The sequence below is a fragment of the Hibiscus syriacus genome, unplaced genomic scaffold (genome assembly GCF_006381635.1).
Source record: "Hibiscus syriacus cultivar Baekdansim isolate YM2019G1 unplaced genomic scaffold, ASM638163v2 tig00110195_pilon, whole genome shotgun sequence".
NCBI classification, from domain to species: domain Eukaryota; kingdom Viridiplantae; phylum Streptophyta; class Magnoliopsida; order Malvales; family Malvaceae; genus Hibiscus; species Hibiscus syriacus.
The window spans coordinates 1066611-1082848 of record NW_024062621.1 but is presented as its reverse complement, the minus strand read 5'-3'; the positions used below and the strand labels follow the sequence as shown (position 1 = coordinate 1082848).

The window sequence follows — 16238 nt, the reverse complement described above, 5'->3', positions numbered from 1 at the left end:
AGTGAATCCCCTCGAATTGAACTCGTTCCGTTTGAAACCTGTAATGGGTGAGGATCGAGGGTCTGGCAGCCCAATGGGGCACCGACATCAAGGACAATTCGAGTCCCTTTTTTCCGTTAGAGCCGAAACCAAGCATATAGTGAATCGTCGAACGATCACCCTAGGTATAGTCGTACCGAACCTTTGTCCGTTAGTAGGTACCCAAAATAGGTGTACACGAAGGAGGAACGATTCTAAACCTTAACCTTTTAAATTTGTAGAATATTTTTTTTTTCCGGATAAAGCATGCGAACTAGATACCATGCAGTTAGGACCAATTTCTTGAAAATAGATCATTTTGGGTAGATAGCATGTCCGGGTAGGATTGTTATTTAATTGAAAGCATGTTTGGGTAGATATCATGACGGGGTAGGTGTTATATCCATCTCTGAATTACATTTTTATTTGTATCAATTATTTTACATGTACTAACTTATTTTTCTCTTTTGTTTGTGTATACTAACTTATTTCTTCTCTTTTGTTTGTGTCATTTTGTCATTTGCATTGCATTGCATTGCATCATCATAATGCAAAAGTGTTGATCCGTAAGGGGATATTCGAGAGAAAATTTTCACAAGAAGAGATAAAAGTTTTCAATCAAGCGATCGCATACACAGACATGCATCGAGGGCTAAAAAGAAGTCCAGAGTACAAGAATGAGATTTTCTCGAAGATCGTGCATCATTCAAGACTGATATGATAATCCACTGATCTAAGGAGTAATCCAGCAGTAGATTCTCATCCACAATTATTCCATCGTTAACCATCAGGGAGTGAAGCAAACTTCAGCATAGCCGAGGTATTGATGGAGTTAGTTTACAGAGCATTGAGGGGCATCGGTTCCAAGTACAAAGATCCGAGACGAAGCAGTGAGCTCGAAGATCGTGCATCATTCAATACTGAGATGATGATCCACTGATTCAAGGAGTAATCTAGCAGTGGAGTCTTATCTACAATCATTTCATCGCTAGTTATCAAAGAGCGACACACCGACCTCATTACCACCGAGGCATTAACGGAGTCAGATTACAGAGCGCTTGAGGGGCATCATTATTAAGGACGAAGATCCGATATGAAGCAGTGATCCATTCCAGGCTCACCATCCAGAGAAGTCAAGTCTGTAAAGTGGACTGTCTTGTAATGTGAAAACTTTTATTTCTGGTGAAAATTGTTCTAAAATATTCATTGTTGGGATCCACATTTCTGCATTTGCATTTGCATCGTTGCATTTTGCATAACATTCATTTAAGCATGTTTACATGCATTAATCATACCTTGCTGGAAACTTTGAGGAAGCACTTCTAACTGTGCAATTGCATTCACACAGTACTGAGAATGGATGCAAAGTTTGAGGAATTAAAGAAAGAGCTGAACGAGAGTTTGCAAAAGATGCAAGTTGAGTGGGAGGTTAAAATGGAGCAGATGCAAAAGACCACCGTGGATCGTATCTTGCAAAACCAAAAAGATCTAGTTGACCAAATGGTAGCAAAGATGGCTGAGCTCAACCAAGAAAAAGGCAAAGAAAAGATTTCATTGACCCGTGAAACAGTTAAATGTGTGAAAGCACAGGCTAATTCACAACCACTTATCTCGTCCAACAGGATTCCTAGTCACCAAGCGACGAGAAGAGCCAAGAACGAGATCCCAGAGAATCTGAAACAGTGGTGCAGAGAGACATTTCAGGGAATGAGAGGACAAACCTCTCACAACGGGATGGATGCAACAGAACTAGTACTAGTTCCCGACTTGGTGCTCCCGCCCAAATTTAAGATGCCCGAGTTTGAAAAGTACAGGGGAACTAGTTGCCCCAATGCCCACCTCACGATGTTTATTCGAAGGATGACTGGATACACTAACAATGATCAGATGTTGATCCACTGCTTTCAAGACAGTTTGATTGGACCCGCTTCAAGGTGGTACCACCAACTGAGTCGTTCTCAAGTCCGCTCCTGGAGGGATTTGGCTAGTGCTTTTTTGGGCCAATACAAGCACATGATTGATATGGCCCCCGATCGAACAATGCTTCAGAATATGAGGATGAAGAATTATGAGAGCTTTCGACAATACGCACAACGATGGAGGGATATTGCATCTCAAGCGCATCCACCAATGACTAAAAAAGAGTTCATCACTCTATTCATCGATACATTGAAGTCTCCATATATCGACTACATGATAGGGGTTGCCACTAAGAGTTTCTCTGACATTGTCATGTGTGGAGAAATGGTCGAAAGAGCAGTCAAGAATGGCCAGATAGGAGGCACTAGTCTTTCCGACAAAGAGGAAAGAGATGAGATTAACATTGAAGGATCTTATCTAGCTAATCTGGGGACCAAACCTCATAAGACATTCCGTCGCATCAATCCAATCCCAATGACATATGAGGAATTGCTCCCAATGCTAGTTGAGAGGAACCTTGTGACTCCAGTTCAATCCAAACCAAGAGAGACCCCATATCCTGAAGGCCATGATATTAACGCCATATGCAGCTATCACATTGGGAGCTCAGGGCACACCACGGAGAATTGTAGGACATTGAAGCGCAAGGTCCAAGATCTGATCAATTTAGGGGCATTAACGTTCAAGGTGTGATGGGGCATTATGATCGAAATTCGGCCGGGCATCCATCAGGAGATTTTGTTGCATTCTCATGCATGACATCTTGTTTGAATTTGTTTTTCTTTTGTTCTTTTTATGCTTAAATGTTTGTAAATCACTTGACTTTTGAACATTTTCAATAAAATGCTTCCTTCTTAGGAAATGAACAATGAGCAAATTTTAATCTTGAATTCTTTGAACATCATTTTAATTAAAATATTTTAATAATTGAGGTTGTAAATATTTGACAAATGACAAGATTGAACCGTTAAAAATAAAGACCCTTTGATCCTAATCAATTATACATCAGAGTACATACCCTTCCCTTGAAGGAACCAATCTAACCATCTCCTCGCATGAACAATCAATGATCTTGGCATTCAGGTATATGTTAGGAGCAGACAAAATGGGGCAACTAGCACATGATGTTGCAAAACTAATTGGTTTCTACTTCTGTTGATGATGTTCAATGATGATCAAAATCTTCTCAGATGGAATGGTCAAGTAGGCGAATCTAGTTAGGTCAGTTGCTTGGGAATTGAACTCTAACGATGAGATTTTCTGACCTTTAACAAACACCGAGACTATAACAGGTTCTCCTCAGCAAGCTTAAGAAATGGAATCTGTAACCAAAAAAAATATTATTATATATGTATACAATAAAGCTGAGTTATTCCGCTAAAGCAATTGGTTATAGAGGAAACTCGAAAACCCTGGCTTTATGAATAGATTACATTCAAACCATGACATTGATCGGGTACTTGGCAATCCGGTGTATGCTCCACTGTGGTTGTCAAGTCGAAGACTTTGTGATGACTGATCAATTATAAAATATATGTACAATAAAGCTGAATTCAGCTAGCCAAACAATGGCAAATTAAATCAAATTTACTAAATAAGGAGTTTCGGTGAATATGGACTAAGGGAGTTGAGGAACGCCTGTTATAGTCGACTTCACACGAGCACTCAAAAATCTCGTTTTTAGACCGATATTTCTGCACTACCTTGACTAGGTAAGTCTACGAAGCTTGAACAAATGAAAGATTTCAGAGAACTGAAACAAAAGTGTTCTAAAGAGTTTAGCAAGTGACTATGCTAGTTGTGTCATTTTGTTCGCCTCCGATTAAAATGCCAAAATCAAGAAAGAGGGGTATGTCATTATCTTCACGAGGACCAATTGATGAAACAAACATTAGAATTTTGGTAGCCAACCTCTAAACCCACCTGTCGATCTTGATATTTGTCAAAGATTTGTAATTATCAATGATTAAAAGAGCATTTGATTCTTTTGATATCCAATGAATTCATGTTTTATGATTGGCTTCAATTGTGAAACTTAGAAGGAGGCAATATTTTTCAAAATTTTGAAAATTCAAGAAGAAGAAAAACATTTTTAAACAAGATAAGTTCTCTGGAAGTATATCTTGGAATTCAACGAATATCTCTCCGAAGCTCAGAATCGAAGCTGGGGCAAGAGAAAGCTAATTTTTGGACAAAATTTGATGGGACAAACAAATGGTCTCAGGTCAAGGTTTGTAAGAGTACACATTGGTGGAAATACAGACAAATTGAATCAATGATAGAGTGAAGACTGCTCTCGCAACAATTCTCCTTCCAGATTGAGAAAACATACATACACATACATACATAATACATAAAATTTGCATCAAACATTTATCATCATATATATTAAAGACATTTTTTCTCCTCACTTGAGGGCAAATTGGACAAAAAAAAATCAAATAAATTTCATCTTGACATCCATCATAACATCCAAGATAGTCATTCAAAAATACATCATTTTGATCTCTCAGGAAATCAAAGCTCAGAAATGACCAGAAATCCCTAACTTGAAGAAGCAATGATTTGATTTCTTGAAGTCAACAATCAAGACATTTCCTCAACCTACAGGAACAAGAAGACTATCTATCATCTTTGAGGTTTTTTATTGAAGTAAAATTCAGTCTCTTGAGACATTTTTCCTTTGAGATCCAAATTTTGAATTTGTTTCACATTAAACAAAGTTGATCTCATTTGAGATCGTATCTATTTCAAAACAAATTTCGCCTCGCTTGAGACATTTTTCCACAAATTTTGAGAATCTTAAAACAAATTGTGTTTCGCTTGAGACATTTTTCCTTTTAGATACAAATTTTGAATTTGATTCACTAAAAACAAAATTAATCTCACCTTAGATTCTTGTTTCTTTCAAAACAAATTTCGTCTCGCTTGAGACCTTTTCCCTTTGAGATTCAAATTTCGAATTTGTTTCACATTAAACAAAGTTGATCTCACTTGAGATCGTTTCCTCAAAAACAAATTTTGTCTCGCTTGAGGCAATTTATTTCAAAACAAATTTCGTCTCATTTGAGACATTTTTTTCCTTTGAGATCCAAATTTTGAATTTGTTTCACATTAAACAAAGTTGATCTCATTTGAGATCGTATCTATTTCAAAACAAAATTTTTGTCTCACTTGAGATCGTTTTCTCAAACTTTGTCTCGCTTGAGACAATTTCTCTAAAAACAAATTTTGTCTCATTTGAGACTATATCTTAAAGCAAATTTTGTCTCGCTTGAGACATCATTTTTTCTCATAATACAAATTTCAAGGTTGTTATACTTAAAGCAAAATTAATATCACTTGAGATTTTCAAAGCTGATTTGTCTCGCACGAGACATTTCCCCTTTTAACAAATCCTGAAATTGTTTCATTTGAAACAAAATAAACACTTTTGAAAACACCTTTGAGATTATTTCCATATAAACAAAATCGACAATATTTGAATCTTTTAAAACGATTTTTTATCTCTTAAAGACAATTTCTTGAAAAAAAATCTTTGAGTTTGTTCCTCTTGAAAAAAAATCTTTGAGTTTGTTCCTTTTGAATAAAAATTTTGGAGTCTGTTCCTTTTGAATAAAAATCTTTGAGTTGTTTCTTTTGAAACAAATATCTTTGAGTCTATTTCTTTGGAAACAAAATTTTGTCTCTCTTAAGACAATTTCGTGAAAAATCTTTGAGTCTGAAACAAAGTTTTGTCTCTCTTGAGACAATTTTGTGAAAAAAATCTTTGAGATTGTTTCTTTTGAAACAAAAATCTTTGAGTCTGTTTCTTTGGAAACAAAATTTTGTCTCTCTTAAGATAATTTCTTTTGAAACAAAAATCTTTGAGTCTGTTTCTTTTGAAACAAAGTTTTGTCTCTCTTAAGACAATTTCGTGAAAAATCTTTGAGTCTGAAACAAAGTTTTGTCTCTCTTGAGACAATTTTGTGAAAAAAATCTTTGAGATTGTTTCTTTTGAAACAAAAATCTTTGAGTCTGTTTCTTTGGAAACAAAATTTTGTCTCTCTTAAGATAATTTCTTTTGAAACAAAAATCTTTGAGTCTGTTTCTTTGGAAACAAAATTTGGTCTCTCTTAAGATAATTTCTTTTGAAACAAAAATCTTTGAGTTTGTTTCTTTGGAAACAAAATTTTGTCTCTCTTAAGATAGTTTCTTTTGAAACAAAAATCTTTGAGTTTGTTTCTTTGGAAACAAAATTTTGTCTCTCTTAAGATAGTTTCTTTTGAAACAAAAATCTTTGAGTTTGTTTCTTTGGAAACAAAATTTTGTCTCTCTTAAAGACAATTTCTTTTGAAAAAAATCTCTGAGTTTGTTTCCTTTGAAACAAAATTTTGTCTCTCGAGACAACTTCTTTTGAAAATACCCACCTTTGAGATCGTTTAGACAACTTCTTTTGAAAATACCCACATTTGATATCGTTTCTATTAAAACAAATTTTGTCTCGCATGAGACAGTTTCCTTTCAATGACATCTTTGAGTCGTTTCCCTTCAAACGAATTTTGTCTCTTGAAACATTTTCTCTTAAAACAAGATCATCTTTGAGTTTGTTTCTCTGGAAACAAGGTTTTATCCCTTAAAACAGTTTCTTTTGAAGAAAAATCTGAGTCTGTTTCTTTGGAAACAAAATTTTGTCTCACTAAGATACAATTTTCTGAAAAACAAAGTTTTGTCTCTTATGACAATGTCTTTTCAAAAAAAAAAAAAATCATTGAATCTCTTTCTTTGGAAACAAAATTTTGTGTCTCTCGAGACAGTCTTTGAGAAAAATCTTTGAGTTTATTTCTTTGGAAACAAAATTTACCATCTTTGAATCTGTTTCCCTTGAAACAAAATAAACATCTTTGAGATCGTTTCTCGTGAAATGAATTTTGTCTCATTTGAGCCAATTCCTCATGAAACACCGATCTTTGAGAACGTTTCCCTTAAAAAATAAATTTTGTCTCGGTTGAGACAATTCCCTTTAAACGCCGTCTTTGGGTTGTTTCCTTTGAAACGAATTTTGTCTCTTTCGAGACAGTTGCTTTGGAAAAACTTATCTTTGAGTTTATTTCACTTGAAATAAAGCAAATATCTTTGAGATCGTTTCTCTTGAAACGAATTTCGTCTCCCTTGAGACAATTTTTATCAAAATCCAATCTTTGAGTTTGTTTCTATTGAAACACATCTTTGAGTTGGTCTCCTTTGAAACCATTATCCTAGAGATAACCAGCCATCCTCTTCACGTAGGAACCGTGTTATCACCTTTAGATGGCCAGAACTCTTCATCACGTATGAGCCGTGTCATCCCCAGACCAGATCTCCTCATCACGTAGGAGCCGTGTCAACCTTAGATAACCAGCCGTCCTCGTCACGTAGGAACCATGTTATCACCTTTAGATGGCCAGAACTCTTCATCACGTATGAGCCGTGTCATCCCCAGACCAGATCTCCTCATCACGTAGGAGCCGTGTCACCTTTAGACGACCCAAACTCTTCATCACGTATGAGCAGTGTCGTCCCCAACAACCAATATTATCCAATTTCTATGTATAAATGGAAGAGAGCCAGACAAAAACGTGTTGTCTTATCATCTTTGCCCTATTCTTGTTAACACAAGAATGTGCAAAGAGGGGCAGCTGTAGACACCCGTTTTTGTCCGGGTTTTTTATCGTTATTTTATTATTATTATCATTATTTTTTATTAATATGTTTATTAATTACATATTACAATTTTTGCAGGCCAAAGCCCAATATAATGCAAGCCCACTATCAGCCAACCCATACCCATCACTCAGCAGCCCGATTGCAAACCCTAACCTTAGGGTATCAACATCCCAGCGCCGCACCAACATAGACCATTCGATCTGGACCCATTCAACGGTCCAGATCGATGGTAAATAGGGTTTCACAACCCTAAGCCAATCCAACCGTCGTGCCTCTTCAACATTCCAGTAGCCGTTCAAGCCAACAGCCATCAAGCCACTGCCGCCAGTGAGGTCCAGTTTCCCAGTCGACGAGCCATCGTCGAAAGCTTCCCGAGCCGATCAGAGCCCATCCCTCAAGCAGTCAACAGTGACAACATACCAAATCAATCAGCAAATCAGAGAAAAACCCCAATAAAAAAACAAAAATAAATCTAAATAAAAAATCCCGAAAATCCCGAAAATCCGGGATTCAATCACCCATCACTCAGTAGCCCGATTGCAAACCCTAACCTTAGGGTATCAACATCCCAGCGCCGCACCAACATAGACCATTCGATCTGGACCCATTCAACGGTCCAGATCGATGGTAAATAGGGTTTCACAACCCTAAGCCAATCCAGCCGTCGTGCCTCTTCAACATTCCAGTAGCCGTTCAAGCCAACAGCCATCAAGCCACTGCCACCAGTGAGGTCCAATTTCCCAGTCGACGAGCCATCGTCGAAAGCTTCCCGAGCCGATCAGAGCCCATCCCTCAAGCAGTCAACAGTGACAACATACCAAATCAATCAGCAAATCAGAGAAAAACCCCAATAAAAAAACAAAAATAAATCTAAATAAAAAATCCCGAAAATCCCGAAAATCCGGGATTCAATCACCCTAAATCAACAACCCATAATTTCCCTAAGCCTTAGATATCATTATCACCGAAAGAACCCTTAAAAGTCCAACAGGCAACCATTATGAAAAAAGGAGAGGATTCGGTGAGAGAGAGGGCATTCGGGGGGTAAAAAAAAAAGAAATAGAAAAGAGAGAGAGCCAAAACTTACCAAGAACGGGTCACTGTTGCTTCATCGGAGGAACTGGGCCATCTTCGAAGGTAAATTCCCACCTTTGGGGGGGGGGTTTGGGTTCAAGTTGGTTGTGGGAAGGGGAAGAGCTTTAGGTTTTCAAAAGAGAAAGAAGGAAGAGAGGAACTTAGGGTTTATGGGTGTTTGTTTTAAGAGCCGACCGCCGCTGGAAACGCCGTGGAGCGGCGGCTGTTCGATGGGTTCGGGGAGAGAGTTCAGAACTCTCTCCTTTCTTCTTTTCTTTTTTTTTGGGGGCAGGAAGCAAATGAGAAATATGAGATGAGAAAGCTTTGGGCTTAGGGTTATACATCTCCCACGAAACGACGTAGTTTCAATGGGGACCGATCTGTAATTTCATCATTTGGGTTAACTACTCTTTTGGTCCCTGATGCTTTGTAACCGTATTATTTAGCCATTAAATGAAGTTTCATTTATTTGATTTCAGATTCTGATGTTTCCTTATTTATATTTTAGTCCTTTTATTATTTGTTAAGTTATTTTTGTTAATATTTGACATTGGTCACTATATTTGTGAATATATTATTTTAGCCATTGGCTTGTGTATGGTTTAATTCCTATTTAGTCTTTTAGGTTTCAGTTTTTCTATTTGAGTCTCCTTTTTATTTCTTGTTATATTTTCGTCCTAACATATGTGTTGATGTTTATGACAATTTTTATATATCAAGCCTGGAATTTGTGAAATGTTTATTTCAGTCCTTAAATTTTCTGTAATGTTAGTTTGGTTTTATGCCTATTCAGGTTTATTGATTTGTGATTAATTTTATTTTTTTTTGATCATTGTATGTATATTAATGGAATTTATTAACATTTATGTTTTAGTCTTTAAACTGGGTTGCCTTCTATTTTAGTCCATCTTTGTTCTTAGTTTATATTTTCGATGAGGTTTATGATTTTGGTCATCTGTTTTGCATCCTTTTCATTTCGGTCCTTTATGTTGGCTTGTGGGTTCGATTGGGATTAATATTTGATTTAGGCTTAAATTTTCTTTTAGATTCATTTTAGTCACTATCCTAGATATTATAACATTTTTGGTTTATATTTGGTTCTGGCTTCAATATTTATAAATGTTACATCTTAGCCACTGATTTAATATTTCATGTATGTTTCTTTGATATTCGAATCTGGCCATCCCATTTTTTAAAATACTTTATTTTAGTCCTATTAATGTATGTTATGTCATTTTTGTGAATATTTGACTTTTGGACATTATGTTTGTAATAGTTTCATTCTAGTCCTAAGTTCTTGTGTTGTGATATTTTGTGGATGTTTGAATTCAGCCATCATATTTGCAAATGTTCTATTTTGGTCACTGTCTGACATTTTATTTAATTACTTTTTGATCCTCCATGTTTCTGTGAAATTTCAATTTAGTCATAAGCTTTACTTTTGGGTTATTTTCACTTCTAGTATTTGACTGTTTAATGTTTGTGATATGGGCTCTAAATTATTTTTATTTTATATTTAGTCCTTTAAATTTCGGTTAGTGCTATTTTGGTCCATTAACTTTCTGTTTTTTGCTGTTTAGCCCCCTAAGTTTCTGTTTCTATTATTTTAGCCCCTTAAATGTTTTATATTTATTTTGGTTTGTAATATTTACTAATTTATTTTTAGACATTTATGTATGGATGTGTATTTTACTCATTAGTTAATTATTTGGATTATGTAAATAATGTTTTCAATTTCATTTAATGTAAATATTTTATTTTGTATTTCCAATTACATTTATTTTCATTATATCTTTATCTATGTAAGAAATATTCGATTATATTTTCAAGAACACGTATGTGTAGAATGGGCGTGGAAACTACCACTTGATCGAAGTGGTGTGATCCGGTACGGCATTTTAACAACATAGAAACTTGAAATAAGTCGAGTATATTTTGCTAATTAATTTGTGCAAATGATGCAAATGTGTGTTATTTTAAATAGTAATTTATTTTATTTCATGTAAATGTCAATTTCAAAATTTGCATTTGTATTCAATTCACATTTTAGTTAATCAATTTATTTTGTTGTATGCAAACATCAATTTTATTTATATTCGATTCACATTTTATCAAGAGGCAAATATTCTTTATGGATGAGAAATAGTCGAGTTAGCTTTCCCGATGGAGGATTGCTAATTTCGAGATTTCATTTCGAGTTAAAGAATTTTCTCTAATTATTTAATTCGAAGCAAATTAATCAACGTTCGATAAATAGATCGCATTTTAACTTTATATTCGACTCATAAATTCCACCATTTACAACGATGTGTAAGCGACACAGTACCAATTTTGGGCGTTGCGGGGGTGTTTACCCTTCCCCGCACGTAACCGACTCCCGAATCCATTTAAATGAATCTTTGGTAACGCAGACCGAATCTTGTCTTAAAAAATGATTTTTCTTAAAATTGTTTTAAAAGACGTTTTTAGGTATTCGACCTACCTAACCCAAAGGTTGATGGCGACTCTTTTTAATTTTATTCAAATCAATTCAAAATCACCCGATTTTTCCAAATTAAAGTCATAGTCGTTTTTTTTTAAATAATATTAAATTGTTTTACCTAAAAAATGGTTATGACAATATGTTATCTTAATAAATTAACACATTACATGACTATAAGGTGGACCAGAAATGTGCCTAGTTAGAATCGGTAAAAGAGTAGCTAGAGGAAACTCAATCACTTGAAGGGAATAACATGATCTTGACGAGGGTTTAATCAAGAAATCAGCCGTTGAATCCGTTTCTTGTAGAATCAAGACAAACTCAACAAACCAAATCTTGCTAACCATAGCAATGATTGATCGAATCAAATATAATGGTCTCTCGAGCAAGGAAGGAGAGAGCAAGGTATGCACATCGACATCAACAGTTTGCATGACAACTCGCTCATAATCATATAAGCTTAAATCTCTTACAAATACCCCAAAATTCGATATGAAACAATGAAGATATGTTTAAATTCTTCTTGTATACCAAATTATTTCAAAATACAAACTCTTAAACATTTTATATTAAACTTTTATAATATTTAAACTAGGGTATATGAATATTAAATCATAATATTATTCATAGAAAAAATATAATTAAAAGAATTAAACTTTTTAATATTTAATAATCGTTCCATAAAGTCGATATAATTATATGATTGTAAAAAATGTATTGTTTTGTCACATGGGAAAGAAACTTTAAGCAAGGTTCCTTGCTTGCATTATTTAAAAGTGTGTGCCATTTTGCATTCATTCGAGATATCCACTCTTCTTTTCTTCAAGTTTTCAACTTTGCCGTCAAGCTTTGATTAAAATCAGAAACAGCCTTCTCGAACTTTTTCAACTTCCCCCAATTCATTTCCCAATTTGCAAAATTCATCGATATTTATTCCTTAATTCGTCTCTCGATTTCCTTGTTTTCACCACTCTTTTCAAAATTCCATCCATCGTTACATTTGGTTATCAGTTCCATCTTCCGATTTCGAAATTATCTCAAATTAGGGTTCTTGAGTTCTGATCTGAATTCACCATCATTTGATCGGTAAAACCCTAGGTTCCTACCCAACTCAATTCATATCAAAACAAGAAATACCCGGTTCTTGAATTTCTAAAAGAAAGAAGATCCACGCTTCAAAAATATCGCTTACCCTTTTTCTAAAAACCCTCCCTGGTTTTAATCCCTATTCAACCCTGAAGAATTGTGAAAAATCATCGATTACCCGTTTCGTTTTCAATCAAAATAGTAATTCCCAGATCATCAAGATCCCGAATTAATCTTTCCAAACGTGATGGGCACAATTAGTTTTCACAAAGAAGTTTCAAAACCCTCAACATCTTCTTCTCCTGCTTCTTCTTCAACCTCCTCGACGTCTCGAACCGAGACGGTGAATGGGTCCCATGAATTCAAGATCAACGGATACTCCCTTGCCAAAGGAATGGGAGTGGGAAAATATATAGCTTCAGATACTTTTATGGTGGGGGGCTATGAATGGGCCATTTATTTTTACCCGGATGGAAAGAGCGCTGAAGATAATGCTTCCTACATTTCGCTGTTTATTGCTTTGGCGAGTGAAGGGACGGATGTAAGAGCGCTTTTTGAGTTGACGCTTATGGACCAGAGTGGGAAAGATCGTCACAAGGTGCATAGCCATTTTGGGAGGATGCTTGAGAGCGGGCCTTATACCCTTAAGTACCGTGGGAGCATGTGGTGAGTTTTGTGATTTTCTTTGCGTTGCAGAAAACTATTATTATAACCTCTTGCTTGGATTAGTTTCCGCCTTGATAGGTAGAATTGAGACTGGAAATTTTGAGGTAGATAACCATAGTTAAAGTTTCAGTTGAGATTAATTTGCTTACAGTTACATCTATAAGGGGGATTATGGAAATCTAATGCCAGTTGGCAGTTGTTTCTTCGCCTGTAGTCTCGAGAAATCTAATATTGTGAAAGTACTCTAATTCTTTATCAGTGCAATCACCTCTCAATGATTTCTTGCTTTTTTGCAATCTGCAATAACGTGGAACTCTTTGCTGAACCAATCAAAGGTTTATAAACGAACTGTTATTTTATACCTTGCTATGATGATCAATTGTAGTATGTCGGTAATTTAGATTAATGCCTTTTTAGCATTTTGTGTGAAAGCACCATTAAATGGCTGTCCGTTCTTGTGTTGCAGGGGTTATAAACGCTTTTTCAAGAGAACTCTTCTTGAGACATCTGATTACCTTAAAGATGATTGCCTCTCATTTCGCTGTTGTGTTGGTGTAGTTAAGTCGCATACGGAGGGACCTAAAATCTATTCTATTTCAGTGCCACCTTCTGACCTTGGTCAGCATTTTGGGAGACTATTAGAAAGTGGAAAAGGAACTGACGTGAAATTTGAAGTTGACGGGGAAATATTTGCTGCCCACAAGTTGGTCCTTGCTGTACGTTCACCTGTATTCAGGGCACAACTTTTTGGTCCATTGAAGGATCAGAACACGCAGTGCATTACAGTAGAAGATATGGAAGCTCCTGTTTTCAAGGTTCTCCTTCTTTCATGATCTAATTTTATTTCATAATTTCCCTTTAATACCCTTTCCTCATCTTTTGAGCAAGCCCATAATATTGCTGAAAACTAGATTAGCTTTTAAGATGCATAGGATATTATCCATGCCGAAGCACGGAATAGTTCTGTTCTTTGTTTATGTACATTTGTCTTTCTTTCTATTTTCAGTGTTTGGAATTAAGAATACTGTTCTCTTTCCTTATCTGTTTTGGTAAATTTGAATGTACTGAAGTTTATGATTAATATCAGCATCTAAGAAGCAACAAAAAATGAGCGACTTTTGCAAGTTTTTCTTCTTTAATTAGCACGTTTTCCTGTATTTCATCAGGTATTCACTAGTTATTAGAAAACATACATATAGATGGTATGGTGAAGGCTCATACGAATGCTACTCGGCTCATTAGAATGCTACTTGATTTTCAGTTCCATTACTAGTGAGTTCTTATGATCCCATAGAGTTGTACGTAGAACCTAAGCTTCAGAATCGTCACTCTCTCTAGTGCAAGCTGGATAGTAATAGGTACCGAGAAAGAGAAAGTTATTTTCAATGGGATAAGTGGTTTAATGTGAATTTCTCTTGAGCATCGGTTTTATTGTATTTTCAATTTTGGTTCAGGAATAGTGATTTCGTGTGACATTTGGCTTTCTGTTGGCATCATAGACCCCAGATTTTGTTGAATGTTTACTTATTTTATAATTAGAAGCACAAATTGTTGTGATTAGGAGCAGAACATGATGATTGTTCCTACTTTCTTCAAGCTGTTGTGTGTCTTAGGAATCTAGAATGCGTGTTCATCATGCGCATGTTTTTGGATGGTATAGCAAGGTTCACAGGAAGAGGTAGGTCTTTTGGTTCTTTCTGTTAGTTGAGTAATTGTGGTGTCATACAGGATGGCTTATACAGGAGTATACATCGGGATTCCTCTCCTAAGGCGCTGCTCCTGTACATTATTCTTCCTAACCTCGGTTAAGGTTTACTGTCTTCTTTTGATTCCTTTCTAATTGCCTCTTCTTTTTGCACTACCTTTTGAGTTAGTGGAACAATATCAAGTATAATTTTAGCTGACATGGATTTCATAATCATAAGATGTTTTGACGGAATTTCTGAGCTGTGCCTGTCTGCGGCAGTGCTTTTGCTGGATGCATTGAGGATCCAGCTGTTTACTTGTGACATCAGGCATTGAATGTCCTAAGTTTTAGATACTTCCTTTGTGTTAATATCTAATTTCTAATCGTCGCTTAATATGAATGATAGTGGATAAATTGCAATGAAGCATATCTTGGTAACTATGAAACTTTATACAGATGACGTCATGGCTTCATTTTACTTTGGTGAACATGGAGTTGGATTTTGGAATGTGGAAGTTGATAGCAGGTCCATGCTATGGGATTCTTGGTCCTACTTTGCTCATGCCTTGCCATGAACTAATATTTTAACTCTCTTTTCTTTTCTTTTTCTCTGATTAAACAAATTAACTTGCTTCTGTTGTTAAATTTCCTATCCTGACTGAAACTTGGGGTGTCTTGTGAGGATTCCCAAAGTGGCTCGGTAAGTGATCTTGTATATATGATTTCTTATGGTTGGCTGTTTGCAGGCATTGCTCCATTTCATTTACTGGGATACCTTACCGGATATGGAAGAGCTAGTGGGTTCAACTTCAAAATGGGCTTCAACGCTTGTTTCTCAGCATCTGCTTGCTGCTGCTGACCGTTATGCACTTGAGAGAATGAGATTGCTCTGTGAGGCTAAACTTTGTCAGGGTGTTGCAATAAACACAGTTGCAACTACATTGGCCTTAGCAGAACAGCACAATTGTTTGCATCTGAAAGCCTTATGCTTAAAATTCGTTGCATTGCCGGAAAATTTGAAAGGTAGGGACTGAAAACCAATTCTATTTTAGATTCACTAATAATATGCTTAGAGAATGTCTAAATTATTGTCTTTCTACTTTTCCAGTCTCCTCTTTTCATCCTTCACTTTTCAATCAAACATATGCATGATTAGAATTGATTGTCACTCCTAGAATTTATCTCTAAAAGAGCGACACTTTTTTAATGTGTTTCTATGTTTTCAAAGAGATCGATAGGAATGACCAAATTTGTTTCATTTGTTTCAGCTGTGATGCAAACAGATGGATTTGAGTATCTGAAGGAAAGCTGCCCTGGTGTTCTGACTGAATTGCTGCAATATGTTGCAAGAAACGGGGAGCATTCTGTTATTGCATGTGGATATCGGAGAAAAGAAGCACCGTTAGATGGTTCTGATGCTAATGGCAGGCGGGTCAAGCCAAGACTACAGTGATTTAGGGAATAACATGTAAATCATCCTTTGATTAGTAGGAAAACTAATCAGAGAGCAAGTTAGCATATTAGATTTTTGCTTGTACCAACATTGGTAACTATTTGCAAAGATTTGTGTATTGAGTTTGTTAACGAACTAAATGCCAATATTCGTACTTTTATACAGAT

General features: G+C 35.7%; 1 protein-coding gene across 2 annotated transcripts; it reads left to right on the top strand.

Annotated features, from left to right (window-relative positions):
* The first annotated feature begins 381 nt into the window (after nt 1–381).
* Nucleotides 382–16119, top strand: LOC120218227 (BTB/POZ and MATH domain-containing protein 2-like). Of its 2 annotated transcripts, XM_039215199.1 has the most exons (6): nt 382–391; nt 9992–9998; nt 12191–12931; nt 13398–13746; nt 15365–15641; nt 15887–16119. In XM_039215199.1, the coding sequence occupies exons 3-6, from the start codon at nt 12513–12515 to the stop codon at nt 16069–16071; spliced, it is 1230 nt and encodes a 409-aa protein (XP_039071130.1). In that variant the 5' UTR covers nt 382–391; nt 9992–9998; nt 12191–12512; the 3' UTR covers nt 16072–16119. The 2 variants fall into 2 exon arrangements, with proteins under 2 accessions (XP_039071130.1, XP_039071131.1); XM_039215200.1 differs by lacking the exons at nt 382–391; nt 9992–9998 and having other exon boundaries at nt 11969–12448; nt 12490–12931.
* The last annotated feature ends 119 nt before the right edge of the window (nt 16120–16238 follow it).